A 27,135-nucleotide genomic window follows, 5' to 3' on the forward strand; every position below is an offset into this window, starting at 1 on the left:
TCCTTCCTTCCTTCCTTCCTTCCTTCCTTCCTTCCTTCCTTCCTTCCTTCCTTTTGCTTCTTTGTCTATATACTCTCAAGGGGGCGTTTTCACCTATGGCCATATATAGATCAAAGGAGGGGCCAATAGGTGTTGGCAGGGCAGGTGTGTGTGGAAGAACATGTTTGAATTTAAAGGCATGCTGTCTAATATATCTGCATCTGAGGGTATCTGGTGATCATAGTAACAATGACAATGACCATACTAGTGACCATTTGCCAAGCATCGCCCGTGTGTTCATTCTGGACCTGATGTGACACTTTAAGCACAAGACTTCACAGCCAGGTTGGCGAATAGTTATTTACCTGAAGAACACAGAAGATCTTTTGCAGGCTCCAGTACAGTTTGCTTTTTCCTAGTCCTAGATGACTGACTACACGTAATAGGGTGCTTTGGCTAGGTCTTCAGAATAAGGTTGGGAAGGGAATTCTGTGGCTCTGGCTGGACCTATCATTGCATATTGTGTTTAAGCTTCAAGAATAACTGGGCCCTAAACCAGTGAGAGTCTGGCCAGGCCTGGTAGGATACCGCCATGTGCCAGTCCTACAATTCATCCACCTCCAGAAACTTCCATCTTGGGCTACCAGTGGGGAGAAGCCCAATGGCCCCTGAGTTCATGGCCATGTTTATTGTGAGTAAAATACAAGGGAACAAGCCGAGGTGCAAGGGTTAAAATCAGAAGACAGGAAGTAATAATCTTTTAAAAAGATTGTCACCCGAACCTTCAGTGGCTAAACAACACACTCCGTTATCTGTGCTGAGTACCTCTTCAAGCTCTGGACCCTTGGACATTTGATGAGAACTAGGGGTGGCCACCATATTCATGGAGACTTCTTAAAAATGTGGTCTCACAAGGGTGGAGAGAACTTGAAGGGTCATTAGGGCTGAAGATGTGACTTTTGACATTTTATGTGAAAGCAGCATCTGTCACCCACCCAGTAGACGTGGGTGGCTACCAGTTAGGGAGGGGGAACAGGTAACAGTGAGCACTGTCAGTGCATTAGAGAGAGTAGCAGGGAGGTGATGCTTAATACTATGTGCCCAGGGTCCTTCTGAAGCTTGCTGGAAGGCATGATTCCACAGACCACTGGATAGGTGAGGTTAACATCTCGAGTGATAGACAGGAACCCCATGAGACATTCTCTGACCACATTAGAAATGGACCCTTGTTGAGAATAAGCATTGGTGCGTGGCTGTACAAGAGAGAGGCTATAAGCAGGGCCTCTCCTGGCTGGCCCAGCACCATGGACTCTTTCTCTCTGGTCTCCCCATTTACCCACCGCATCTTCCCATCAGTGCCCTCCGCGGCCCTCACTCTTTCTCTTTCACAGTGACCAAATCTCCCCTCAAGGAAGCTCTGTCGTTGGATGTGGAGCGTCGCCTGCCCAGGTATTCTGCGGGCCCGGGCCCTGGGCCTGGGGTCGGGGCGGTCAGGAGGACTGCATCAGGCCCGTAAGGCGCTTGCCCGCCAGCGACTTTCCCTGCAGAGAGAGCCAAGACAGAGACCACACACAGGTGTGCAGACACACAGAGGGACAGAGACAGAGAGTCAAACGGGTGAATTAATTGTTTTCGGAGTCACTCTGGCCAAAAGATCAACCACCCATCCTAGCTGATCTTGTTGGTAGGGATCTCTCTATGGGATCTCAGCTAGAAACAACTGAGATAAACAGGACTTGGGGCAGGTTAAGGGAGTGAGTGTGTATGTGGCTAGTGCTCTTGCTGGGTTATGGAAGTTTTACATACCAAAGCCTAGCCATTAAAGCCCTCAGATTCTTTACTGCCTGTGAGCTGCCCTGCGACTTGACTTCACTCTAGTGTGTAAGGAAAAGGTAGGCTGGAGAAGTCTGAGGTCAGGAATCGTCGACACAAATAGATGAAGACCACAGATCCGTGTGATCAGAAATGAAGGAATTAATTAGTCACGGGAAATCTGAAAATTATGACTCCTACTTGAAATGAAAGATTGACACAGAGGATTCGGGGACTCTTGGCTCTAGGTGCTGTGACTGTGAACATGACTAGGTCCTTCAGTGTTTTCTGCACCCCCTTAGAAGTGTCAGGGAGCTGCAATCCTGCCGCCTTTGATGTTCCTGATTCCCGAAGGCAGTATCAAGTGTGATGGCTCTGAACTGGGAAGACTATGAACTCCACTTAAATCCTACGTTGCCATTGCATTATTCTCAGAATCATTGAGGCCTGGTCTATGAGACAAAGAGGTCCTGGGAAAGTCTAGTTACTTGCAGGCTTTGGAGGGGTGGTTGAGAAGCCTATGATCTGGGAGGGAGTTCAGTACTGGATAGCAGGAGGAGGCACAGGATGAACGAGGCTTGGTCAGTGCCATTATTTTCTTTGACATGGTTTCTACTCTTCCTCTACACCCCCTTTAGAGATTGCTATTACAGGACAGGAGTCTCAGGGAAGAATGTGGCTGGACCCCAAGCAGATTGATCGCCATGTCTGGGAAAACATTCAAAGCCCATCCTGCTACTGACAGTGGGTCACTGACATCTGTCACCATCTGCAGAGGGCAACAGATGATCCCCCCACCAGCAAGGGCTGTGGAGTTTGGCAGTGAGAATGCACGGGCCAGCCGTTCCTCATGCTCACTTCCAAGCAGGATGTGGGGGCTCATTTTGTTTACTGGGCTTGACTGCATGTAAGCTGGACGTAATTAAAAAAAATTGATCTGGTTGGTGAAGCCTAGTAGGGTACTCAATAGACCTGCTGATTGATGAATTGATGGAGAATGGGCAGAGCTAATAAACGAACAAGAGCTTAGAGCTGGCAGGGTGCATGGCTGTGTGTCATCTGGCTTAGCTCTGTATGGAGGGACACAGTCAGCTAGCTGAGACGGCCGATGGCATGGATGAAGGCTTGTCCAGAAATGGAATTGCCTCAGAAGCTGTCATGGAGTCTGTATCTATTCCCATTTTTTCCTCTTTCTTTTCTTTCATTTCTCCCTTATCTTAAAAAAAAATCACAAATGCAAACACACACACACACACACACACACACACACACACACAATCTTCCCCATCAACAACCTTATCTCAGTCTTCAGATACACTAAACTCAGCCTGCAGCAACCTATGTTTATACTAGGCTAAAGATTTTTCAAACAGCTTTAAAAAATCTTGGAGCATTCCTATGTCAGTCGTGTGTGTGTGTGTGGTGTGTGTCTGTACAGGCACATGTAAGTATATGTGGAGTTCAGAGAGACAACCTCAGGTGTCTTTCCTGAGGAGGCACTTTGTCCACCTCAGTTTTTGAGACATGGTTTCTTATTGGCCTAGAACTCATGTGAGTAGCCTAGGCTAGGTGACCAGAGAGCACCAGGGATCCAGCTCTGTCCATCCCTGGTGCTGGAGTTATAACCACATCCAGCTTTTTACATAGGTTCTGGGTGTCTAACTCAGCTTCTGAAGCTTGTGTGGCAGGTATGTTATGTGGTCATCTTCCCAGCCCATCCTATGTCAGTCTGAGAATCTCTTAAAAGGACAGTCATTTTACATCAAGGACAATACCACAGTGCCCTTAGAAGACAGACACTGGCTTCTAAGGCCTCCATCCCAGCCTAGCTCTCATGCTCCAAGGAACCCTTTCTCACACGGAGCAGGGAACATTTGTGTCCCTGTTGATTCAATTGGGATGTATCTTTTCAGTATAGGCATAAGGGCAAGAATAATAAGACTGAGTATAGATGCCTTTTCTGGAAAACAAACATGAGTCTAAGGGCCCTCTGGGATGACAAGATCACTTCTTGTCACCTTTGTTCTCTTCTGGTCACATGAAAGGTGCAGCCTATTGCTGTAGTGGCCACACACTTAATCTGGCTTCTCTTCTCCTTCCTTTTTTCCTCTACCAGGGTCACAAATTAAACATTGTATATTGTATACTGTGTCTTAGTTGCTATACTTGACACAATGGAAACCCCCCCCACTAAATCTGAATAAAAATGTGTGTTAAGAACTCAAAGACAAAGAAAGTAAGGTTTACCAGTTGTCCAAACCCTCATTATAGTTCCATCTTCATTAGTGAGGTCATTTTGGCTGCAGAGGGGCTGTGGGTTGAGGCAGGCTAGAGATTTTTTTTCCTCCTGGAGGATTGTTCTGAGTAATTTTAACCCCGAGGCACCCCCACCCTTCACCTTTTCCAGCTCTAGAGGAAGAGTCTGGCTGGATTTGGAAGCGATAATTAATCTCTTCCTGCCAGAACTCAGCCTCATAGTTCTGACTCCAAGGACCTGTGGCCAGCGTGCAAATAGCAGGCCCTCCCCTTCTTCCCAAAGCCCTTCATCTCTGGGAACTTCAGGGATGAAGCAGGTGGCTAACCAGCCCAGGAGCTGCTCCTGGGATCAGTACCTGCCTTTCAGCATCCAGGTGGTGGAGTGTGGCCTTTTGGTCTGTCTCTTACTGCTGAGCTCACACATTTACCAAACGCCAGATTTGACGCTAAACATGGAGGTCAGGAGGGCTTGGGGATGGCTTGGACAAAAACTGTGTTCAGCTGAGATGGTATAGCTGCAATCCACCCACCATGCCATCACCCGAGTGAGGGAGGCTGGGCTATTGGCTGTAAGGAAGTTAATCACACAGGAGGCAGTCAGGGCTGGATGCATGGCCAGGAGCTTTGGGGGAAGAAATCATGAGATTCCCCTCGGCTCAGCAGCAGCCTTCTGAAGAACAGAGACTCCTGTGGTGTTCAGGGATCAAAGTGAAATTCTAGAGGCGAAGCTGTCTGTTCTGAGGTGAGCTGCCCCAGAGGCTATGCCCAGTGGGCTTGCAGGCTGCTTCAGGCTCTTGCTCTACCCAGAGAGCCCCCTCCTGAACCCTCTAGGGGTCTCTCTTCCCTCTACTTTTTTCCCCATCCCTGACTCCAGCAGGGATGATTCTGAAGGAAGGGGAGTGGTTAGTTTGCCCATGCCTGGCACTTGTTACAGAGTTACAGAGGCAGCAGTGTTTCGGGGTGTGAACGTGTGATGTGCCTCAGTTCCGGTCAGAAGAGATCAGATTGTGGTGCCAGAGAACAGCAGCCAGCTCAGCCTGAGGCCTTGGCGTAGCTGAGTGAAGCAGCAGAGAATGTTTGAAAATGCTATCAGCAGGCAGCCTTTGTCCACATGGAGAAAAATGTCCAGTGATTAAGAACTGAACTGCAGAAGGTACATTCCAGAGACACCACAGCTTTGCACACAGACAAAGCACCTTCTACCTTCCACACACTTAGCAAAAGTGTAACCCAGGAGAACTTGGGATGCTTAAATTTCCTGGACCAGGGACTCAAACAAACACCCACATATTCAGCCCCTTGTCCCCAGTGGATGATTTCAGCTCAGTGGCCTTTGAGATGGCTAGAAACCTGGTAGAAGATGTTATGAGAGCCTTTGTTTCTGAAAGAAAATGCACAAAAGGCGTAGCTAGCTCCGCTTTGTGCAGTGCTGGAGGAAGGACCAACATGCTGCTGGCCATGCTGAGGCTCTGGGCATTGCACCTCTGTATAGTAACCATCAAAGCATGCATGACCCTGTGACTAAAAACTTCCGCCATTTACTTACCTGGGAGACTGGGGCTAAGAAACTCACTGGTGGAGAGGAGAGCTGTGGCTCATGGGAATCCCTGGGGGTCAGAGGGCATACTAGAGACAGCGGGGCAAATACCTAGGGTCTTAGGGTAGGGGATGCCCTTTTTATATAAGGGAATATGGACACTTTAGCTGATAGAATTCCCTGGCTGATTTTCTCAGTTGCTCTAAGACTGAAGTTGAAAGCCTGCAGAATATATCAAATCAAAATCTAGGCTATAAATGGGGTTTGTCTGCTCCTGGGAGAGGGGAGTGGCACTGGTGGTGGTGGGGAGGTGGAGAGAACCATAAGGGACCTCATAGGGTGATGGGTTGTAGGTTACATGGGAGTGTGCATTTGTCAAATTCATTGACCCCTGTATTTCAGATCTGTGAGTTTTATCGTATGCAATCACAATTCAAGGGAGAAACTGTAAGAAATAAGATATGAGAGAGAGAGAGAGAGAGAGAGAGAGAGAGAGAGAGAGAGAGAGAGAGAGAAAGAGAGAAAGAGAGAGAGAGAGGAATCCAGCTGTCTCATCACTGCCTGGGAGCTTCCACTCCTGATTCTTCGTTAGTTGCTGGGTCCATCTTTGCCTTTCTAGAAACTGACTGCTCCCTCCTCCTCCCACCTGGGAGAAACTCAGATTCCTCTCTCTGTACAGGACTAATTTGGGGCACTATTTCTAGCTTCCATTGATCCCAGCTGAACCCCTTGGCGTGACACATAGGCATTTTTCATCCTTGCTAATGAAAAGTAGTGTTCTGCCAGATTGGGCACACCAACTCAGAGATGGGCTGTCCTTTCAAGGACTGTGAAGGTCATCTATGAGTTGAGGATGGACATATGTAGAATTACAGGCTCAAGAGAAGGGGTGGGTGAGCCATGGAGAGCAGTCAGAACCCCCCGCCCCCAGCCTGATGCAAAGGCATAAATCCTGGTGAGGGGGTTGGCAGAGAGGGAGAACCAGAGGGTCTGTCTAACTTCATTATGTCTTTCTTTCCCTGGGTACCAGAACTCATGGTGTCTTCCCTCTCCCTGCATGAGTATGGCAAAATGATTGATTTGGATAGGAAGCGTGAGGAATTCCATGACATCTCCTTCCTCAATGATATTTGAGAGCATAGTGGGAGAGAGAGAACTACTTCTTGAGACACTCTGGCATGGGATGGTAGAAGAACCTGTACTTACAATAACTTCAAACATCTTCAACTCCCCATATTTTCTCAGCTTGTTCTGACTTTGTAAGCAAAGGGGGGGGGCTGAAGAGACAGAGAGCCCAGATGATGGGATGTACTGAGGACAGCCTGGGCTGCATCCACGGTGGAGCCAGACAGAGTGGCACCAGAAGGAAGAGGCCATTTCTGGACTGTTCCACCCTGCCACAGGGAGTCAGGCAGGTGGGAGCCTCATGGCAGACCCATTCCTGGGGCCGACTCTTCTAAGGGTCTTGCTCAGCTTTTTGAACTCTCTCTGGAGTTGAAGGGCATTTTAATTTGTTTAAAAATATTCTTTCTATTTGAGTATTCTATAAGACAGCACATCACAAAGGTATATCTGTATAGTTTGGTGCATACAGATTTATAGGAGTGATGGCTGGACACACCAGAGGAAGCCACCTCTGTGCCTTTTGAGCGTTCCTATAGAGACTTCAAGAAGAACAGAAGCAGATGTGAGATTGCCTTTTCTGAGGTGGGTCAGCCAAAGTCAACTTGATCCCTTTAGAAATAACCCATTTCGTGTCATCATAGACCAACTGCCCAATTTGGACTATCCCTGAGAGACTCTGGAACCCTCCCTGAATGGTGTTCATGGACTCTGGTTCCTGTCTCTCATCAAATCATCACTCAGGATGATTGTGCACTTGCAGAGCTAACCCTTGACTGTCAGTGAGCCATGGGAGACCTTCTTCCATGTTCCTCCAGCTGCATAGAGTCTAATCTAGGACCAGGCAAGGATGCCAGGGAAGATGAGGGCTCAGTAGCTGAGCCCTGGCCTGGTGGCAGAATGCCCAGACATGGTCTCTCTGGCCTCCTTTCCAAGTTGTGGATTTCCATTTGCCCTGCTGCTCCACCTCCTCTGCAGTGGAATCTGCTCCCTCGACCCCAGACTTCAGGGAAGGCCATCAATCTCTTCTCCTCACTCCAGGGGAGCAACCTGCCCTTTCCACTCTCAGCTTGCAAGAACTTCTTGGTGGTCTTAGGAGAGAAGGCTTGGGAGAGGGCATTTTGCTTGCAAAGCCCTCAGTAGCACAGCTGCCTGAGGCCTGCACAGTGTCTGCCTCCTGGTTTTTCTTCTCCTCCTCCCTAAATGTACACAGGAATCTAAAGTCTGGTTTACTCCAAATTAGGCAAAGGCGAAAGACTCAAGAAAACAGGGATGCAGCTATGTTGCTATTGGCAGCAACTGGGTGCTCTTCTCTTTCAACAGGGAAGTTCAAATAACCCTTTACTACAACTCCAGGGTAGATGCAGGGGAAGCTTAGCAATTCGATATTATGGATAAGACAGCAGAAATCACTTGCTTGGCACATGAGCCATATACTGAACACATATGAGATTCTCCAGGGGATCTGTGAAGACTTCAACGCCAGCCACCTAAAGGCACTTTTCTCCTGCAAACACACATACATTGGCTGGTGTCCCTAACTACAATATCTGCTAAGTCAGAGCCTAGTGGGCAAGAAGTCACCTTCCTGATTTGCCCCATGCCCTCCTCTGCCCACCCAAAGCAGAGTACTTCATGAACACCAATGTGCGCTTGGAGGCATATGAAGAGAAGGCGGTTCATTTCTCTTTCCTCTCTACTGCCTTGGCTGCAGTTCAGCATTTTATGAGATAGGCACCTGGGCATTCTAACCCTGGAAAGGAACAGGTTAAGGAGCCGTGTCAGGACTCTCCTGGACAGAACCTCAGGCCATTGAAATCCCTAGCTTCAAAGAACCTTCCTACTTGTCTTTCCCTGCAGACTTTTTTCTCATATGGGGATATGAGGGTTTGGACTTTCCTGAGAATTCAGTCCTGGGCTTGCAAAGGACAGATTCTGAAAGCTTTATCTGGGAGAGGGAACCTAAGGATTCTGTGATTGGGTTTGAAAATATCTACAAAGCTGTTAGGAAGTGGGTACCCTGAAACATGAACTATAAGGATCCATACCTAGGACAATCCAGGACAAAGGATTCATGTTGACAACATCTCTGGGATGCTCAACTTCTTGTTTCTTAGGAAGGAAAAAAAAACAACCATAGATGCCAAAACCAGGAATACCAAGAAATGTGTGCCACTGACTGTCTGTGGGACCAATACATGAGAAGAGGAGCAGTGGACGGACAGACAGATAGATAGATCATCTAGCTGGATTGGGGAACATGTCTATGCAGAAGGATCCCCAAGGTTAGAGAGAGTAGTCACTGGGATCACTCACCCACTGCTGGAAGGAAGCCACCTCGGGGGTGAAACGCGGCGGCCATTCTGACTCTGCGCCAGCAGCACTAGGGAATTGTGTTTGGGGGAAGGGAAGTGAAGAATAGCTTATCCAGCTGAAACTGTGAAGACCTGTGGCTTTAGAGGAGCCCCTGCCCAGGTACACATTACAGCCATGACAGGCATGCAGTCCATGCACAGGCGCATGCATGCGGGCCTGCAGCATACGGTGACACGTGAGCCATATACTGAACACCTCAGTGTGTATCAAAAAGGAGGCAGCATGCACCTGTGCACACACCTGTGCACAGGCATATACAGCCGTGTACACATATGTGCATGTTCACAGGGCAAATATTTACATAAGCATCTCATGCAAGATACATAAGCAGCTATGAGGTTAATGGTAGAGATTTTTATATCAGCTTCCAGCCATACCAACCTTTGACAACAGTGCAAACCTGAAGTGTTTGCCTTTACACACACACACACACACACACACACACACACACACCAAATTCTCTTCAGGAAACTCCATTTGTGTCACCCCTGTTTCTTCCAATGCTACAAGCAGTAGGAGCCCGCACTCCAGGGACATGGTTTATGGAGATGTTTGAGAGCATTCCCTGCCACTTGCTTCCGAGTCTCTCAAGAGCCTTGCTGTGTAATAAGTGCTTAAAAAAATAGAAACCACTGTTTATCCGGCAGATTGAGCAACTGGCCTTGGTGAGGTTGTGTTGTTCTGGGTGGCTCCAGGCAGGCAAATGGCTGAGAGGTGAGTTGCCCTGAAAATATGGCTGTGTTGGTATGAGGGGTGTGCTGGGAGGACTGGGCTTTACAGGCTTCTTGTAGACAAAGCCAGTTGTGGTCTGTGTCTAGAAGAAGGAGGCATCTTAAAGTCCTGGGTCTCCATGGAAGCCCAGAGGCCAAGTGTTGGCAACACAGTCAATGTTTTACCTGTGGCCCTTCCCACCTCTTGTTCTTGTGTAGATGACACTCACAGCCCCAAGGCTTCCTGGGAAGTCCTTAAGAGCTACAAGAAATGGGTCACGTGCCAGAGGCTGGCCTCTTAGGCACCATAGTCCCTCTCCATTCCCCAGCAAAGCAGAGGAGCTAAGCTAATTTGAAAAGGGGCCAGAAATAATGGCTCCCACACACTGAGTTGCTATCATGTTCGCCATTGTAGTAAATGTACCTTGCACATAGCATTTCTTTCACCCCTCGACTGTAAAGTCAATACAGAGATACCTACCTCACGGAACTCTGTTGCAAACAACGTAAGGTGATAAACGGAGAACTAAGAATGTGTTTCATGAAAAATAATACTAAATGGTTATCAAACACGTAGGCTGCCAACAGTGTGCTCTATGTAAATTTCACATCTCGCCATTTACTATTCTTTTTCCTATATGGTGGGGGAAACTGAGGCTCAGAGGATCTCCTCATGGTCATCCAACTCAGGGATAGAATTGGAGGAGAACCAACATCCATCCCCAGCTATGCTCAGCGTCATTTCCAGGCTCTTACACCATATCATGATGAATGGGGAGTCCATTTTGAGTGCCTGCTTTTGACGCATTTCCTTCTCTGAATTCCTATGAGCTCTAAAGGGATGCAGCTCTCAGAAGGCAAAAACAAGCAGGCCATTTGTGGTAGGGATGACAATGGAAGTGGGGACATGTTGCGGCCAAGCTTTTCACATTCAATTCTAGGTAGTCAGTACAGCTTAATCACAATGCAGCTCCACTGTCAAGTTAGGGACACAAGCCAGCGTAACTGACTAGGAGCAGCAGCAGGCTGGAAGGTCAAGAGAAGCCAGGTGAGAGGGGCCAGACAGAGGCCACTAAAGATATACTCCTGGTGGCAAGATGTATGGCACCAGGCAGTCCTTGTTGTCTCTGGAGAGCATGGCCATAAAGGGAACTTGATATTAAACCTAGAAGAAGCTACTGAAGGGCAGGGTAGGACTACCTTGGTGGCTACCACCCAACTCATTCTCCTTGGTGGTCTTTCTCATCATGTCCTACGGACCTAGGAATTAGTCAAGAAAGCTATGATTGAGGACAAGCAAATGATGGGGTCTGAAGCTCTGTATCATTACCAAGAAAACCTCCATGGAGTATACGACCTGTGGTCATGATCACCCACATAGGATAATGGTTGCCTCCTTTATGGATGCTCTGGAACCTTAAAGGATCATCCAGGGAAAATTCTGCCTGCTGATTTTACTATAGACTGCAGGGTTGTGTTTTTGCTTCTTGCTGGACAGTCTGTGTGTCCCACAAGACATGGAGGTTCTATGAAAGCCTACTCTTTGTGGAAGAGATGAAGGTCAGAGGCACGTGGATAAATCCAGAACTTGGCCGACCACCAACTCTGTCTGAGCTTTCTTCCGTGTTAAAAAAAAAAAAAACTTGTTAAAACTTCTCCGACTTTACCAGGATCGCCATGTTTAATGAGAGGCCTCGATGAATTTGAAAGCAAAGATGAAGAGAGGGAAAAAGCCACGAGCTGTAATCACCATAATTACACAATCTCACGATGAGTTGAAAGCAGCCCCTGGTGAAGCACCAGAGAGGAGGGAGTGTCATCTGCAATAGAGTGGCTCTTAGGACAGCTGAAAAGAATGTGACATAAAAGCCCTTCCATTCTTCCTCAGAGCCCAGTCTAAGACGAGTCCCCTAGTCCACCCAGGAGGTGGGGGGATGTACAGGGAGGATACCCTGTTTCTGGTCTGAAGCCCTTGGGAGCATGTTAGGCGATAGCTTCATCATCTGGAATCTGCAGCAGTATTGGGTAAAATGTCTTTTCTGCTTTCAACAAAATACACATCCTGGTGAGAATTGTGACAAGACATGCTTTTTCCAACCCAAGGCCAGGATGCTCTATGCTTTACACTGTGCCCAGCCCCCTGTGTCAACTAGTGCCAGTGTCCTTCTCTGGCTGACCTCCTTTCAGGCATGCAGGGAAGAGAGCCCTGTTGTCCAAGGCTCAGCTACAGCAGCAGCAGCAAATGGTCAAGGTCAGGGAAGGGGAGAGGCACAGTTGATGTGTGCATGGCAGAAATTCTGTCTCTTGAGTTTCCCTTGCTTTCTGTGTATCACTGCTTACTTATTATTTTCCCAAGGCAGATTCCTGAATCCCTCTTCTCCAATCTCAGTAAACTCCCTCCTCAAATCCCACTCACATCTCCCACAACCAGTAGACCACTGAATTAAACATGGCAAGATCCCTTAAGAAGTATTTAGTGTGGTACAGAATCCCAGTTGGAAGACATTTTGGAATTCAGCACAGAAAGCCCTTCTGCAGTGTTCTTGACCATGGTGTTTCTAAACACTCTCAGTGAGGCTTACACCATGGCTGGCAAGTTGCTGCTGTCAGAATATTCTCCAGTAGAGTGGCCCTCCCCATGTCTTCTATCCACCTGTTCTGCTTTACCCTTTGGGAACATCAAGATGGGTTCATTTATTCTGAGAAACAAAGATGAACATCAGGTTTGCTTGAGGCCAAACGTCTTTATCTATTCCTGTCTCCTTTGACATGACCTTCACAGACCTTCTCTCTCCTGAATTTCTTTTGGCTTATCAAAACCCTGGATAAGATACAGAGTGTGAGCATGAAAATGCCCAGGCAGCACAAGGCAAGGAACACTCCTCAAGGCAGGGAGAACTCCTCAAGGCAGGGAGAACTCCTCAAGGCAGGGTGAACTCCTCAAGGTAGAGAGAACTCCTCAAGGCAGGGAACACTCCTCTGGCCTTTTGACCTTCTCCATTTCTGATACAACAACTTCAAGCTAGAAATGACAATCACAGAGGGTGGGAGAGGTGAGCGGGAGTAAACATTATTTTCAATCTTTGGGTTGAAATCTCACCAACAATAGTTTATTTTCTCTTATGTTTTTCCCCCTGTAGTAGGGTTGCCATTATTAGGGTTACCCAGGAGAAGAAGAAAGAAGTTTTTTTTTAAGCCAAATGTTAAGCCAATGGGGCATGTTCCTGTTTGGGACTGTGCTGTTGTTGCTAGGGCCACAAGGACTTGGCTATGATGAAGGCGTGTGGAAGACCCACCACCTGCTGTTTGGGCCCTGTCTCATCTTTCCAGCCAAATAGACCTTGTAACCCCTCAACCACCCTTCTCTCCTTAGCTTTAGGAAAGACACCTCAGCACTGAAAGTCCCTCTGTGTTGAGCCTGCTCCCCTCTCCTTCAGTATCCAAGGCAGCCATTTGCTTCTAAGCAGCATCCTACAGTCTTCCTACCATGCACACATCATAGGTATGCCTTCCTTCTAGGACACTGTGCTTTCTTAATCCCACTGCAACCTGGGAAATTTACTTGCTGCTTCAATGAAGGGAAGTACCTACCACCTTGTTTTCAAATTGACTCATTTTGGGGAGTTGGGGGAGAAGACCTGAGGGTCTTAGTAGCTCCCTACTTCTCTTTCAATGCACTGTTTTGATAACAGATAGAATTGAGTCTCCTTGACCTTGACCTAGCAAGCCTCGTCCTCTTTCCAGGACCTGTAAGCATGGTAATGCCTGGAAATGTCTCTCTGCTCTATCCTGCTGGCAGCATTGAGGTAGATTTGTTCCCTAAAGAGGCATGTACAGTCTCTTGAGTGGCCTATCTCTCCTGATGTGCAGGCTCCTGGCTCATTTTCACTCTTTGCCTGCTCACCGGACAGATGGAAGCCCACGAAGTTCCCATGTAGCTGCATGGGGACACACATGTGCCAGAGACGGCTACACAGTGACAGGAAACAGGCTGAAATCCTACAACCCCACTATCACTGCTAAAGTGAGATCTCCTTCTAGCAGGATGGGGGTGGCCAGGAGGCAACAGGATGGCAAAGGGCTCAGGTCACCTCTCAAAATAGATCCCTGCCTGGCACATACACACAGTCTGCCCCCAGTCTGCTGTGCTGGGAGCCTGGCAAGAATGAGATCTGGATCTAAATCAGCTGCTGTAACACACAGCTGAGCCTTCTGCCTCAAAGGGCTTGGGTTTTCAGTTGACTGCATGCACTCTGGGTCTAGGAAAGAGAAGAACAGTGGTGTAGGGGTCGAGGGGAAGCAGAGAGTAGCCATCCCAGAGACTTGCTCAGTCCAATGTCCTGAGGCTGAACCACTAACAGGATTCTTCTCTGAAGGGGTGCTGGGTAGCCAGGGCATTTTGGGATGATTTCAGCTGTCAGATTGAATCATTAGTTGTAACAACTGGGGTTCTGGTGGCAGGGTCTAGGGATGATTCATCTCCCCCAAATGACAATGATATAAAGACAAAACAGAACAGAGCAAAACAAAAATAACCCCCTTCCTACCCCCAGACCCTGATGTGGAGATCAGTTCACTGGGGTATCTTCCCTGTCTTCCAATGGCCAGGCTGGTTCAGTTGCTTCATGGTTTATAGTTTATGAAAATCAGACTTCTATGTTCTCATTTTTATAGCTACAGACTTATAAGCTTTACCACACTTTCCATGGGCCAGAATAGAAAGAGGACGGAGACTAGAGCAGGCATTGCCTGCTACTGATCGTAACTGTGACATCATTTTTCTCCCAGACCCTCTTACTCATCTCTAAGAGTGTTCAGTGATGTGTCCAGGGTCCCCAAGTGAAGCAGAAAGTGTTGAAGCTCCGAGTGTCATTGGTGACTCCCAGATGGTCACTCTTCGTCTTATACACATTACCCCAATTCAGCAGCAACAATACTGGGGCCACTGTACCACACAGCTGACCTGGACAACCTGTCCCTGACTCTTGCCACTGGGCCTGCTGACTGGAAGAGTGGGACGGCTGAGCTGGCAAGACAAGATGGTATCATTCCTTGTTCTCTGTGACCTCCCTCTGCCCTCCAGGTACTCAATGCAGGAGTGAGCCCTGGGTTGTGGAAGGAGGGGCCTGTCTATAAGTCAGGGAGCCTATGGCTTCAGCCCTGCCACTTGTGCCTGTCTGTGGAAATACTTCTGACTCCATTATACCATTTTTCCTCCAACCTCCAAGGATGGCCGATATGTATGAATTAGGTAGCTACTGGGACAAAATGGCAGCTCCTCTTTCTTGGGAATGATTCATACAGCTCAGAAATCCCCGTGTGGAGAGAAGCACACACTTGCAGAACATTCCCAGCTGGGTGGGAGTGCTAGAGATGAGCCAATCCAAACTATTATACAGGGAATAGGTTTCAGAGAGGGCTAGTTATTTGCCAGAGATCACACAGTTAGGCAGTAGCTACACTGCACTGGGGAATCCCAGGTGACATTGAGGTTGCTCTGGGGCAGCAGGGCTTCACTCTTCCCTACCTACATATTATGACACAAGTCTCTAGGCAGGGCATCCCTATAGTTGGATAGATGGGATAGGCTGGCTCTAACATCTGAAATGCAGTGGTTCCAATAGGACCTAAGGACTGTTTGCCATCAAAGTCAATCCCATGTAAGATGTTTCAGCCAACTGCCTCAGGCCGAAGACCTGAAAAGTTTTTCTGACTAAGGTCCAGGCCTTCTGGGACTCTGCTGAGTCTAAATGCTTGAAGACTTGTTCTACCAGGCTATTCCTCAGGAGACACTGAGGCAAAGGGAGAAGGAGGTGTTGCCACTGGGTCAGTTACTCTATTTCCCCAAACCTTCCTGAAAGCTCCAGCCTTCTAACTCTGGCCTGGAACTGGAGTCTTGTGGAGCAGAGCCCAGTGAGGTGCCAAGTTCTGCTTCCAGAAGGTTCTCTCTAGTTTTCTGTTGAGGAGAGAAGGGACTGAGGAATGACAGCTGGCTCCCTGGGCTTCATCTCCATCTGACTTCCTCCACCCCACTGTGCATATCTTGGCAGGCAGCACAAAAGAATGGAAAGCCCAAAACAGAGATGCCACTGGTCATGTGCCAAGGAGTCCTTTGCTTCCAGCCCTTCCTGCTGGAGTTTACAGAATACCACAGCAAAGACACCCCTCCACATCTCCTAGGGGTGTGCGGAAACCGACTCCTCACCTCTCTCCTCTGCAGCCTCCTGAGTCTGCTCAGGTACCTGTTTTCTGTCTTTGCAGTCCAGAATTAGAGCTGATAGAACTCTCAAGGGTTAGCTGGGGCTTTAATGAGGAAGGTAAAGGGGAGTGGCTTCCAGACACGCTGGGGCTACTATTTCTCTTCATTTAAATGCCATCATACTTTGGGGTGTCTTTCCTGCTACTGTGTGCAAGGGACAAGGGACTTTCTCTTCCTCAGCTCAGAGTTCACACCAGATGGCTTCAGCTGCCATCCAAAAGAAAATGATGTTGCTGCTGCTCCTTGGTGAGCCCTTTTTGTTTCCTCTCACCGGCTCTGCCTCCCCAGAAGCCCATGATCCTCTGCCAGAGTCATGCCCGGAGGCCACTCATTCCTCCAGCCTGCCATCTCTCAACCACAAAACCAGGAAGACAACAGAGTGCCAAGCTAGCGGGTGCTAAGCAGTGGAGAGTAGTCCTTCTTTGGGGACAGCCTTCTCCTCCTCTGTGGCTTCCCACCAGAGGACCCTGTAGAAGGTGACACAAAAGAGGCGGCCCACAAGGATCACTGGGTGTTCCCTAATGTGGATTTCGAATGTCATAGCCATTGAGGAAAGGACGGGTCTTGGAGAGAAAGACAAGGTAAAGCTGGGTTGAGTTCAGAAAGGGACTTAAGACTGGGTACTGTTCTTACAGAGGACTTGAGTTTAGTTCCCAGTACCCATCTCTGATGACTCACAGCCATCTGTGTCTCTGAGTCCAAGGGCTCTAATCCTCTTGTTTGGACTGCATGGGCACCTGTACTTACATACCCCCGTTAACAAAATAAATAAAACGATAAAATAAAATAAAAAACTTCAAGACAAAGATAGCCAACCAAGCATTCCTGCTGGCCACTGCAACCTGGACTGGTTCTCAGTTGATACATTATACATTAAGAGTGTTTGGGAAACCCCAGGTACTTAGCCGCGGCTCATTCTTGTCTGGCTTGGCATACATGCCCCTTACTCTCTCATCCTCCTGCTTCTCAGAGCATGCTTCTGATGCTAAGTCCCTGATATACTGTGTCCTGGGCAATCCTGGGTTTGTCTGTGCCTTTCTTTGGTCTCTCAGCACCGTCTAACTTTGATGGCTAGCTCTTGGATTCTAGACTCTCGCTTTGGCCTGAGCCCATGTTTGAAAGCCTTGAAAAGCTGTTATGTATTATCATCCTTTCTGAAGCTAGGGAATCTTTGAACAAGGGCTACTGCTTACAGTAGTGGGTAATTAACAACACATGGATATCTGAGAGACAAGTGGTGGCTGAGATGAATGAAGCCTGTGATTTGAATGTCCAGAGGGGTACACACACGTGGCTGGGCCCACCAGAGGGAGTCCTGCTTTTCACCCCAAAATAAAGTACATATGGGTTAGCTGCAGCCCACTGCAGACTTTCATTCACATTTGATTCTGAACCTAGGCCTTTGCCAGCAGATAAGCAGGTTTTAGGTAAGCTCCCTGGTTCCAGTCTGTTAGATGACATGATGTTTGGCATAACACCTTCGATATTTTTCTGGTACATCAAAGTCTCAGGTGACTTCCTCATGAAACTTCCACTGGAGGGAGGGAAGCCCTCCCAGCACTGCTTCTGTGGATGGCCAGGCCCCTTTGCTCTTTAAAAGCATAGCCTTACACGTCTCTATGAAACACGCAACTACTCCTAAGGAACTGATGTCTTTGGCCTCCGACAGGCAGCCCCTCCATGTCATGGCATGCCTTTAGACTCGGAGAGAATGGACAATTTCTCTCTGAGGATGTCACTCCCTTATCAAGGAAGAAAGGAACATCGCCATGCTCCAGGGGAGAATTCCAGTCCTAATAAGACTCCACCTGACTAGGCTATCCAGCTGCTTGAATAAAACCCACTGCCCATTGATTAATTTTAAAGGGCAGTCAATCCCATGCCCTTATTACTGAACTGCCTTTCTTTCTCCTCTCAGTTCTCCATCAGTAGTGAATATGGATAGTCTGTCCATTGATCTCAGTGACATGGGACTGACACTAAACCATCCCTTCACTTTGTTAGTGGTGAGTGTGTAGCACAGGAAACATGAGTGAATCTTTCAGAGAAGCTGAACACTTTGTGTCTATGAATAATATTCAGAAAACAGATACCAAACTGCACTGCATATTGGTTGGCTGGTTATGTTTGATTAAAATACTGGGATGTTGAGACCGAATTCTTGTGCTCTGAGTTCAAGTTGCCTTACAAGACAGATGATATCTCTACAGCCATGACCGTGTTCCCAGACTTAGCTCCACCTGTGCGATCGGGGTGTTATTCATAGCACACAATGAGCATGGAAGGGTCAAGTCCAATCTACGACCATCATGGAACCAGGAAGCGTGAATCGTCACCTAGTAGAGCCTTCCCTACATGAAAGAAACTCAGAGAATCATTTTGAAGACTTTGAGCCTTTAGTCCATAAATGCCCAAGTCTTGGGAGCTTGGGCTACTTTTCGGCTTCCCAACAGCCTCTCTGTGAATCTCCATGGTATGGCAGATGTATGGAGGAGCAGGCGCTTTCCTGTTCTGCTTGTGTTAATAGAACATAGAGATCCACCGAGCTAACAGCACTACTGAGGGCAAGGGACAGCAACTAATGCTCCTTGGAGCTCCACTGAGACCGTCTTTCCCCATTCCGATACCCACTTCTCATGGAAGACAGCCTGAAGATGTTTGCACATCTTGTCTAAGTACCAGGCTTCCCCTCTTATACCTCAGCTCCCAAGTATCCCTGAGGAGCATCCACAGGGCTGTCAGAGCTCAGTTTTTCCAGAAATGAACCCCCCCGACTCCTTAGTTTGCACCTGAGAGTCCCAGTGGCCTCTACAGCATGCTCTTAACTTGTCAACTCAATTCTAAACCTCCTCCATCTATAGTTGCTGGGACTCAGGCCCTCCACTTTCTATGAAGCAATTGGGGGGTAGAAGAGGTCCCATGGACCTGGCCTCTGACAGTGTATCTTCATGACCACGTAACCATGGCAGACCAGCTGTTAGGCAAGGGGCCAACAGGTCTCATAGTCTGCATTTTCTGGTTTCTCTTGTGAGAAAACCTACAAGGAAGAAGAGGAGCGTCTATTTTTTAACTGCCATCTCCCTGAGGTGTTGTGATGTATACATTTGGTGAATTCAAAAATCATGTTTAAATGCCATTAAAAATGCATCCAGCTATGATGGAAAAATGGCTAGGTGGCTTTCAACCCAGGATTTCTTAGACTATTTAAAAAGATACTAATGATACAGGAGTCATGTATACAAGGACTTTGCTCCTTGACAGAGGTGGAGAAACAAGGCAAGTTAGCATCAGTGGGCCCCACTCTTCGGGAAGGGGAAGGTGGCCAGTGCCATGTGCTATCCCAACTGCTATCTTGGTTGCTACTAGTTTGACATTAACAATACAGGCAGGGTCTCAAGAACTCAGTGGTTCCTTCTAGACTAGTCAGTGTGTATCAAGCCTTAGGCTTTGAAGGAGGAGGTGGTTCTGCCCTATGCTATGACAGGTCATGGTATAGAATCTTATGGTATAGATCCCATAGGAACCTCATGAACTGCTCTTATCTGGCCTTGCTTTGTGTCAGTGTGTGAGCCTCTGGTTCTCTAAGCTGGTGTGTAAAGGGGAAAGACCATTTCCCTGCAGGGACAGCGACCCTGAACCCTGTTTTCACTCATTGTCAGGATCAGGGGTTGAGGAGATTGATAAAACCTTGGCCCTGGAAAGTGCTTGGTACAGCTATGGGACTCAGCAACTATCTTCCTTCTAGGTCACACTATGCAAATAAGGCTGACAAGGGACCTTAAGGGCTGTAGGTTCCCATGCAGAGGCCACTGACACACACATCCCAGCTAGACCACATTGCCACGACCCATGCAGCACAGTTGCTTTCTGCACACAGCAAAAGGCGTCTACGCAGCAGCAACAGCAGCAACCCACGCTAACACAACTACTGTCAGGGTTCACAGAGGGAAATCTCGATTTTCTTTCTTTCTTTTTTCTTTTTTTTTTTTAAAAAAAAAAAATGAATAATTCTCAGCCAATTTGGTTCATGGTTTGCTTCAAGGCCTTCTCCCCAGGCTGCTGTAGAAGATGCACAGATGGCCCAGCCCCCTGGAGCAGTAAGGTCCCTTTCTCCTCAGAGCCTTGAAAAGAGGCCACAGGGTCCCACCTGCGGCTGGGCTCATGGCTGGGCCTTGAGCTGTGAACCTTCTGCAGAGGGGGGCTGCTTGTCCATTTTAGCAATTCCATCCCTGGAAGAGAAGCTGCAGACACTTGCAAAAGAAAAGGGGTCAGTGGGGGGAGGGGAAGCACTGGACCCCCCCTCCCACCCCAAAGAAGACAACAACCAAAAAGGGAGGGAGGAAAAAAAAAAAGGTTTGTAAGACCAAAAGCAAAAGAAATGTGGAGGACAGAAAATCAGCTGAACTTACCACACTGCGGGTGAATTTTTCTAGGGAAGTTCTACGACCTTGCTCACTTTCTGGCTTTAGGGGGAGAAAAAAAAAGGGTAGGGAGAAAAATACAGGGAAAAAAATTCTTCAGCTTACACGTGATTTCTAAACAGCAGCAGCCACAGCTAAAGAACAAAACACAAAAGCCAAATGCGGCAAAATGGGAAAAGAGAAGCAGTCAGAGCTGTTGGCAGAGCCGATGGAGAGTCGGGGAAACAGAAGCTCAGGAGAGCCACACTGCCTCTGTGGAGCCCAGGGGAGGGAAAGGTGAGAATGGGCTTCTTGAAGGGCCATGGGTGGTACCACTGAGCCTTTGCTTTCTCTAGGGCCTTCCCTGGTTGCTATTCAGGGCGATCTCTCAGCTGTGCTCTGAAGTCAGTCAGAGTCCTGGGAGGCTGTGGCCAAGAGGCCCCTGGGCAGCCGTATGGGCCTCCAAGTGGTGACACAGACCAGACTTGCTCTGAGGGTTGTCCGTGTGTGGTAGTGGAGGGATACTGACAGGCTGTTTGGAAGCAGCCACTGGGGAGGTGAAGTCCTTGAATTCATCTGCGAGTGTGGGTCAGGGCTGTTTTCTCTCGTGAAATTTTATTTTTTTCTGCTTAGAGGAACATTGCTATTTTCAATGGCTTCCTCATGATTTTCTGTGTCCTGAGAGCAAGGAGAGTCTACTCAAGTCCTTTGCAGTGACAAAGGCTCCGAGGCCTCAGGAAAGGACAAGCCGTGCTCTGAGCAGAAAATACTCTCTTGGTTCCCAAGTGGTGTCGCTTCTAAGCTATCCACGGGGTGTATTCCAGGAGCCCCAGGAGCCTCCCTGGGTAACTGTTAAAGTTCAAGGAGCAGAGGCAAGAGAATGCAAAAGCATGGAATGGTCTATAGGCCTCATAGGAGGAAAAGAGTCGTGTGTGTAGGCCCTGATCCTCTCCCCAAATTTCCTACCTGGAAAGAACAGAATTCTATCCCACATACCTGCTCGCTTAACTTAGAGCCCCTCTTTCAGGTCCTGAGCCCAAGGCTGACAAATTCAGAGGACACACACGGTAGCGACAACACACGCACTCATGTGCGCGTGCACACACACACACACACAAAACATACAGAGCAAATACTTGCAACTCGGGAACTGAAGAAGCAGCTAGGTGTCTGTGGGTCTGGAATGTGCTAGAAGCAGAAGGGTCTGGCAAAGGCAGCCATCCTTGGCATCCACCCATGCCCCCTGCTGACTCAGCCAGCTCCGGAAAGACAGATACGAAGTTGCAGAAGGAAAACACAAGACAAATGACACATGACCATAGGGTTGGGTTGGGCTTTCTTCTTACATCTGGCCTGCAGGAACCATGTCTGGCTGTACCCACTCTGCTATGGAGATGGCAAAGCTCAGCTCTCACCCTAAAGGTACCAGATGGTAGCTACTGAGTCAAGTCAAGCCCATGCCAGGTCTCCCTAGCCACATAGTTGGGTCTCCCTTGAGCTGCTGTGGAATACTAGCATCGCTGTTACATCACTAAAATCTAGACTCCCCACCCTTAGAGTCTAGTTCTCCAGAGCAACTACCCTCTCCTCTGAAGATAGCAGAAAAGAGGAAGAGTCAAGAAAGACAGGACTGCTGAGCTTCTAGACTCAATCAGGCAAGGCTCTCAGACAAAAGGGGAGGCCAATTCTTACCCTACCTCTGTGGCCGGAGGGCAGAAATCTCACATACCCTTTTATAACCTGGGGATTGCTATCACAGGATGAGTATCACTGGAGTCAGAAGATGCTCTGGACCTTCTGCTAAGTATCAAATCTGATACCCAGAGACTCTCAGGAAGACATGGATGAAGAAAGTACCTGGGGGAAATAACTCCTCCATATTGAAAAGACATCAGCCGGTTCTCCAGCTTTCTGCTGTAAGAGCATCCCTTAGTTGGAGGGTTCAGGGATAACTGTGATGAACTTCATTTGTAAGTTTCCCCAGGGAGGGGTTAATTCCTTCCCCACTTCACTGACCTCCTGAAGGCTTTGCTGAGTAGGAAGGATCTGCAAACTCAGCTGGTTCAGCCCACTTTCTGGATTGAGGTGAATCTTCCATTTGTGTTCACATCCACGGGGAGATGAAATGCTTTTGACCCAAAAGTTTACATAGGTAGGCATAGATTGGTGAGATTGCTGGAGCCTTAAGTATCCCCTAAATACAGTCAGTTTAGGGGGTCTTGAGCCTCAAGAAATAAGAAATGTTTCATTTGATTTTCTCCCATGAGATTGGGGTATAAGTACCCCAAGTCTATGACCTTGATATTGTTTTTTCAGTGCTTAAATAGTGAGTACCAGAGTCACTGTGAGTGGAAGCTTCAACCTCTCTCTACTAGAACCCATCCTCCAATAAGGGAATTGGCAAAAGACTAGGTTTTACATTCTCTAACCCAGCATCTATACTCAAAGGAGGGGCTTGGGAACCACCAGAGCTGAACTTTTGACAATAGACCTTCCAGAATTCCTTTCATTTTTCTCAGAGTCTTGGGACTCTTCTGAGGGTTGTAAGCACGGGAAGGTGGTCGTATATGTTCTTCAGGACTCTGGAGTTACATGGAACCAACCAGATAGGCAGGCCGCCAAACATGAAGAACAGTTGCCAATACACAGAGAAGGATGTGAGGCTGAGAGGCAACCTGACAGAAAGCCTGTGGGTGAATAACTGTGTGCTTGGGGACAGGGTTTGAAGACCTGGTGGGAAGAAGAAAGAGGTGTGTGTGTGTGTGTGTGTGTGTGTTTGTGTGTGTGTGTGTGTAAATTGAGCCATACTTAACTACACATGGGCTTCAGGTTGGAGCTGAAGTGTACAGAGGATTGGCAGGCTCTCTAGATTCACAAGCCCTCTCTTGTCTTTCCCTTTCCTAGCCCCATGTACCATTCTGCATTCCTTCTCCCCAGAAATCTAGCTAAATTTGTCCCTGTTCCAGCCCCCCTCACCACCTACATGCCGAGGGCTTTGGGGCTCTGTGAACCAAGACTCCACAGGCTGTAAGAGCCATGATTTAACTCCAAGTGGAAGAGGAGGAAGTGGTTGGAATGAAGTTAATTCCTGGTTCCAAGAATCAGGAAAAACTTTCGAGGCAACAGCATAGCAAGGAGGGACCCATGGCCAATCTTGGTGATTATTTAGATATCTGAAAGATCCCCTTAACACTAACAAGACTTTCTTTCCCAGGATGGAGCTGGGTTTGTTTACTCCCTTTCCAGTCTGGTTAAAGAGGGAAGGACTGTTGTGAATGACTGGATGAAACTGGCAGTGAAAGTCTCTCTGGTATCCTAAGAGATTTGCTTGGGTCACTGCCAACCTGACATTCTGAGGCTGAACTACTGTGACAATGATGTCTGGTCACATAAAAGGCATAGGGACACCGAAGACTGAATATCCTGGATATGGGGTTGGGGAAGGAGGAGAGGCTGGAACTGTAACCTTTCTCACTATTTACAATTAGAGGGGAGCAGACAGGAGGAGAGAGAAGAAAGGAAAAATAAATAAAACCCAACGGATGATATTCTCATTTCACACCAGCAGCAAGCAGCAGCAAGAGTCGACAGTGCTAAGAAAGGCAAGCTTGACCTTCCCAAGATACCTTCTTCTTGGCCAGCAACAGATCCTGGTAAGCATTGGACCGTAGGAAGCGGGCATAGCTGTCACTCTTCATCAGCTTGTAGATGTGCTCCTGGGGACAGAGAGGAGTAGGGAGACAGAGAAGGAACCGTCAGTTGGAGCTAAAGGAAACTGTAACCCAACTGACCTGGGGGCGGATGGGCAATGGGACCTAGGAATGTTTAAATGGAGCTAGGAAAACTAGCCATGTGTCCCACCTCGCCCATGTCACATGTAAACCAAGAGATAAAGAAATAAACAAAATGGCATTTTCTATTGTAGAGCGAGAGATCCTTGAGGTTCACGTTTCAAAGGATTTGCAATCGGGTCTTGGTGTCATGTTGGGGTATTTAATGGTTAAAGCCACAGTAACAGCGATTGGAAGAAATAAACTACTGGTATACACTCAAACTGGGGAGAATCTTAAGGAAATTAGGATGAACGAAAACCTTGGCCCTCAATTATACTATATGATTCCATTGATAGAATATTCTTAAAAGGATGGATTAGAGAAATAGATTACTGGGTGGTCATAAGAGGCAACAGGAAGGAGCTTTGTGGTGATGGGTGGTTCTGTATCTTGACACATCTACACAGGTGATACAGTGTAGGACCATGAAAGGCACCCTGGTTCCTGGTGGAGCTAAGGTTAGAAACCCCTGGTGACCCTAAAGGGACAGCAGGCATTTTGCCTGGTTTCCAGACACCAGGCTCCTCACATGAGGCTGCAGCCCGCCATAGATTTGTGGCCATCAGTCATGCAAGGGCAATGCCCCAAGCCCCACCACAGGTAGAGGACGTGACCTGCGGTCCTGTAGCCTCAAGACAGATCTCCATTTTAATGAGGTACCTAAAGGCCTGAAGGGCTTAGCCAATTAAGCTTTCCTTCCCAGACGCTCCTCCCTGCATTTAACCTCAGGCCCACCCTGAGAAAGGGGGTACGGTTTTACTCAACCATTTTCCACCATGATAATAAATGCCTTAAAATCATGGACTGTCTCTTTTCATCAACATCTCCCTGAAGAGCCATTGCCTCTAATCTCCCATAGGAAGCCTCTCTGCGCTCCCAGCCACGACCACCAAGCCAAGCCAGCCACCTGCCAACCAAGTCAAGAACTCATTCCCTGAAGGATCCAGCCAGAGGTCCCCTCTTTCCCTCCTTGGCCCCGGGCTAGATCCAGCCCACGGGTCCCCACTCCATTCTCAGCTCTTCTGAGGCTCCCAGCAGCACCTAGGTGCCCAAGAGCCTGAGAATCAGATGGCCCGGACTTCCTGCAGCTTCAGCTGTCCCCAGAACCTCAACACTCCCCTACCCTGGAGTGGTGTCCTGTGGCTTCCCCATAGCCTGATACCAGCCCAGTGCCTGCGTGGGGTAAGTATGGTCAAACTTCCCACATCCTGCCTCCCCGAGCAGCCTGAGCCCTATAGCGGAGCAGACACGGGACCCCACTAGCCCTATAATACAGGTGTGAAGAATGGAATACACACATACATAGAATCAGAGGACGCTGCTACGCCATTACAATAAGTGCAATAGTCTACTTCAGGTTTGCAAGATGCTACCATGGGGGAGTTGGATAAATGTTCCATCTCTGTATCCTTTAACAACTCTCTGGGATCTACAAATGTCTCTAAAGAACAAGCCCAACTTTAAAAATAGCCTAAAAAGTCTGAGGAAATGGCTCAGTGGGAAAGAGTTCTTTCTGTGCAAACATGAGGACCTGAGTTTGAACTTCCAGCACCCAGGTAAAAAGCTGAGCATGGTTGCATGTGTGCCTACAAACCCAGTGCAGTAGGGGCCAGAGACAGGAGGGTCAGATCTCTGGGCCTTGCTGCCTGCCAGGCTACTGTCTCAAGGAAATAAAGGGAAGGATAATAGAACAGGATAGTTGACATTCTCCTCTGGCCCCTGTATACGTACACTCTGTATATGGACATGCTTGTGAGCTCATGCATGGCATGTGCATATATGCATGTGTATGCACGCACACACACACATGCACACACACTCGCATACACACCTAGAAATCATAATGTAGTTGAATCAGTTTGTGTACACCAGGGCCATCTTCTTGGCCTGGAACATGACCCTTCACAACCAGATCATGGGGCACATGGGCACATGGGCACATGTTCCCAGCCTCAAGGTGGCGTCTAGGAGAAGGAGACATGGTGACAATGCTGCTGCTTTTCTTTGGGGGTTCTGAGAAGATCCAGGGGACAAAAATACAACCCCTGACTTGCAGCTAGGTCCTATATTCTATTCTTATCAAAAGGGTTGCTTGTCTCGTGAGGCAAGCTTGTCTGTCCTGAGAACAGTGCTGCTGAGAGGGAGAGTGGACCATCTGAGATGGTAGAGTGTTATTTGGCCTCTGGTCTGGTGAAGGAAGCATTATCCCTTGTGATGCTTGCTGTCCCTCCAGGAAGCTGGGCGAAGGCCCCAGGGCCAGAGGCAAGGGAGGCTGGTCAGTGAAGAGAGAGAGCCCAGATGACAGTCAGTTACTCTTTCTGGCTTTTCTTTCCAGAAACACCATGTATGGAGGAGGCAGAACCTCAAATCAGTTGGGGGACATATTTTTTTTCTTTGTTTTTATTTTACTTTTAAATGTATGGCTGTTTTGCCTTCATATATGTCTGTGTACTGGGAGCATGATATGCTTGTAGAGGTCAGAAGCGGGTATCAGGTCCCCTGTACCTGGCAGTTGTTAACAGCCATGTGAGTGCTGGGAATCAAACCCAGGTTCTCTAGAAAAGCGAGCATCCAGTCCTCTTTACTGCTGAGTCTTTGCCAGTCCTGGGGGTGTGGGTGGGGAACTGGCTATTTTTTTTTTTTTTACCTTGGCTAGAGAATTCTGGAACAATGGCTAGGCTGTGCCAAGACTCCTCCCTACCCAGCACAAAAGGCACATAGCCAAGACACAGAATTAATCGAGGTGCCTATCAGCTTATGAACAGATAAAGGACATGTGAAAAATGTATTTTATAAACACACACACACCACAAACACCACACACATACACCCCCATACACACCACACACAT

At 48.1% G+C, this 27,135-nt stretch overlaps 1 protein-coding gene and 1 long non-coding RNA gene across 5 annotated transcripts in view; one reads left to right on the top strand and one right to left on the bottom strand.

Moving 5' to 3' along the window:
- Positions 1 to 607: 607 nt before the first annotated feature.
- Positions 608 to 27,135, bottom strand: part of Rgs6 (regulator of G protein signaling 6) — a 529,723-nt gene continuing 503,195 nt past the window's right edge. For 2 of the 4 annotated variants that reach the window (XM_028782175.1, XM_028782174.1), the window contains exons 16-18: positions 24,078 to 24,167; positions 20,461 to 20,514; positions 608 to 1,520 (exon numbers count right to left, since the gene is read on the bottom strand). In XM_028782175.1, coding sequence (XP_028638008.1) covers positions 1,470 to 1,520; positions 20,461 to 20,514; positions 24,078 to 24,167 — 195 coding nt within the window. In that variant the 3' untranslated portion in view covers positions 608 to 1,469. The remainder of the gene's footprint in view (positions 1,521 to 20,460; positions 20,515 to 24,077; positions 24,168 to 27,135) is intronic. The other 2 variants (XM_028782177.1, XM_028782176.1) reach the window with 1 other exon arrangement.
- On the top strand, positions 20,728 to 25,196 carry LOC114633603. Its single transcript, XR_003713211.1, has 3 exons — positions 20,728 to 20,748; positions 24,017 to 24,104; positions 25,144 to 25,196. It is a non-coding gene; the product is annotated as an uncharacterized LOC114633603 (long non-coding RNA).

The sequence above is a fragment of the Grammomys surdaster genome, unplaced genomic scaffold (assembly GCF_004785775.1).
Source record: "Grammomys surdaster isolate TR1022 unplaced genomic scaffold, NIH_TR_1.0 721, whole genome shotgun sequence".
NCBI lineage: Eukaryota > Metazoa > Chordata > Mammalia > Rodentia > Muridae > Grammomys > Grammomys surdaster.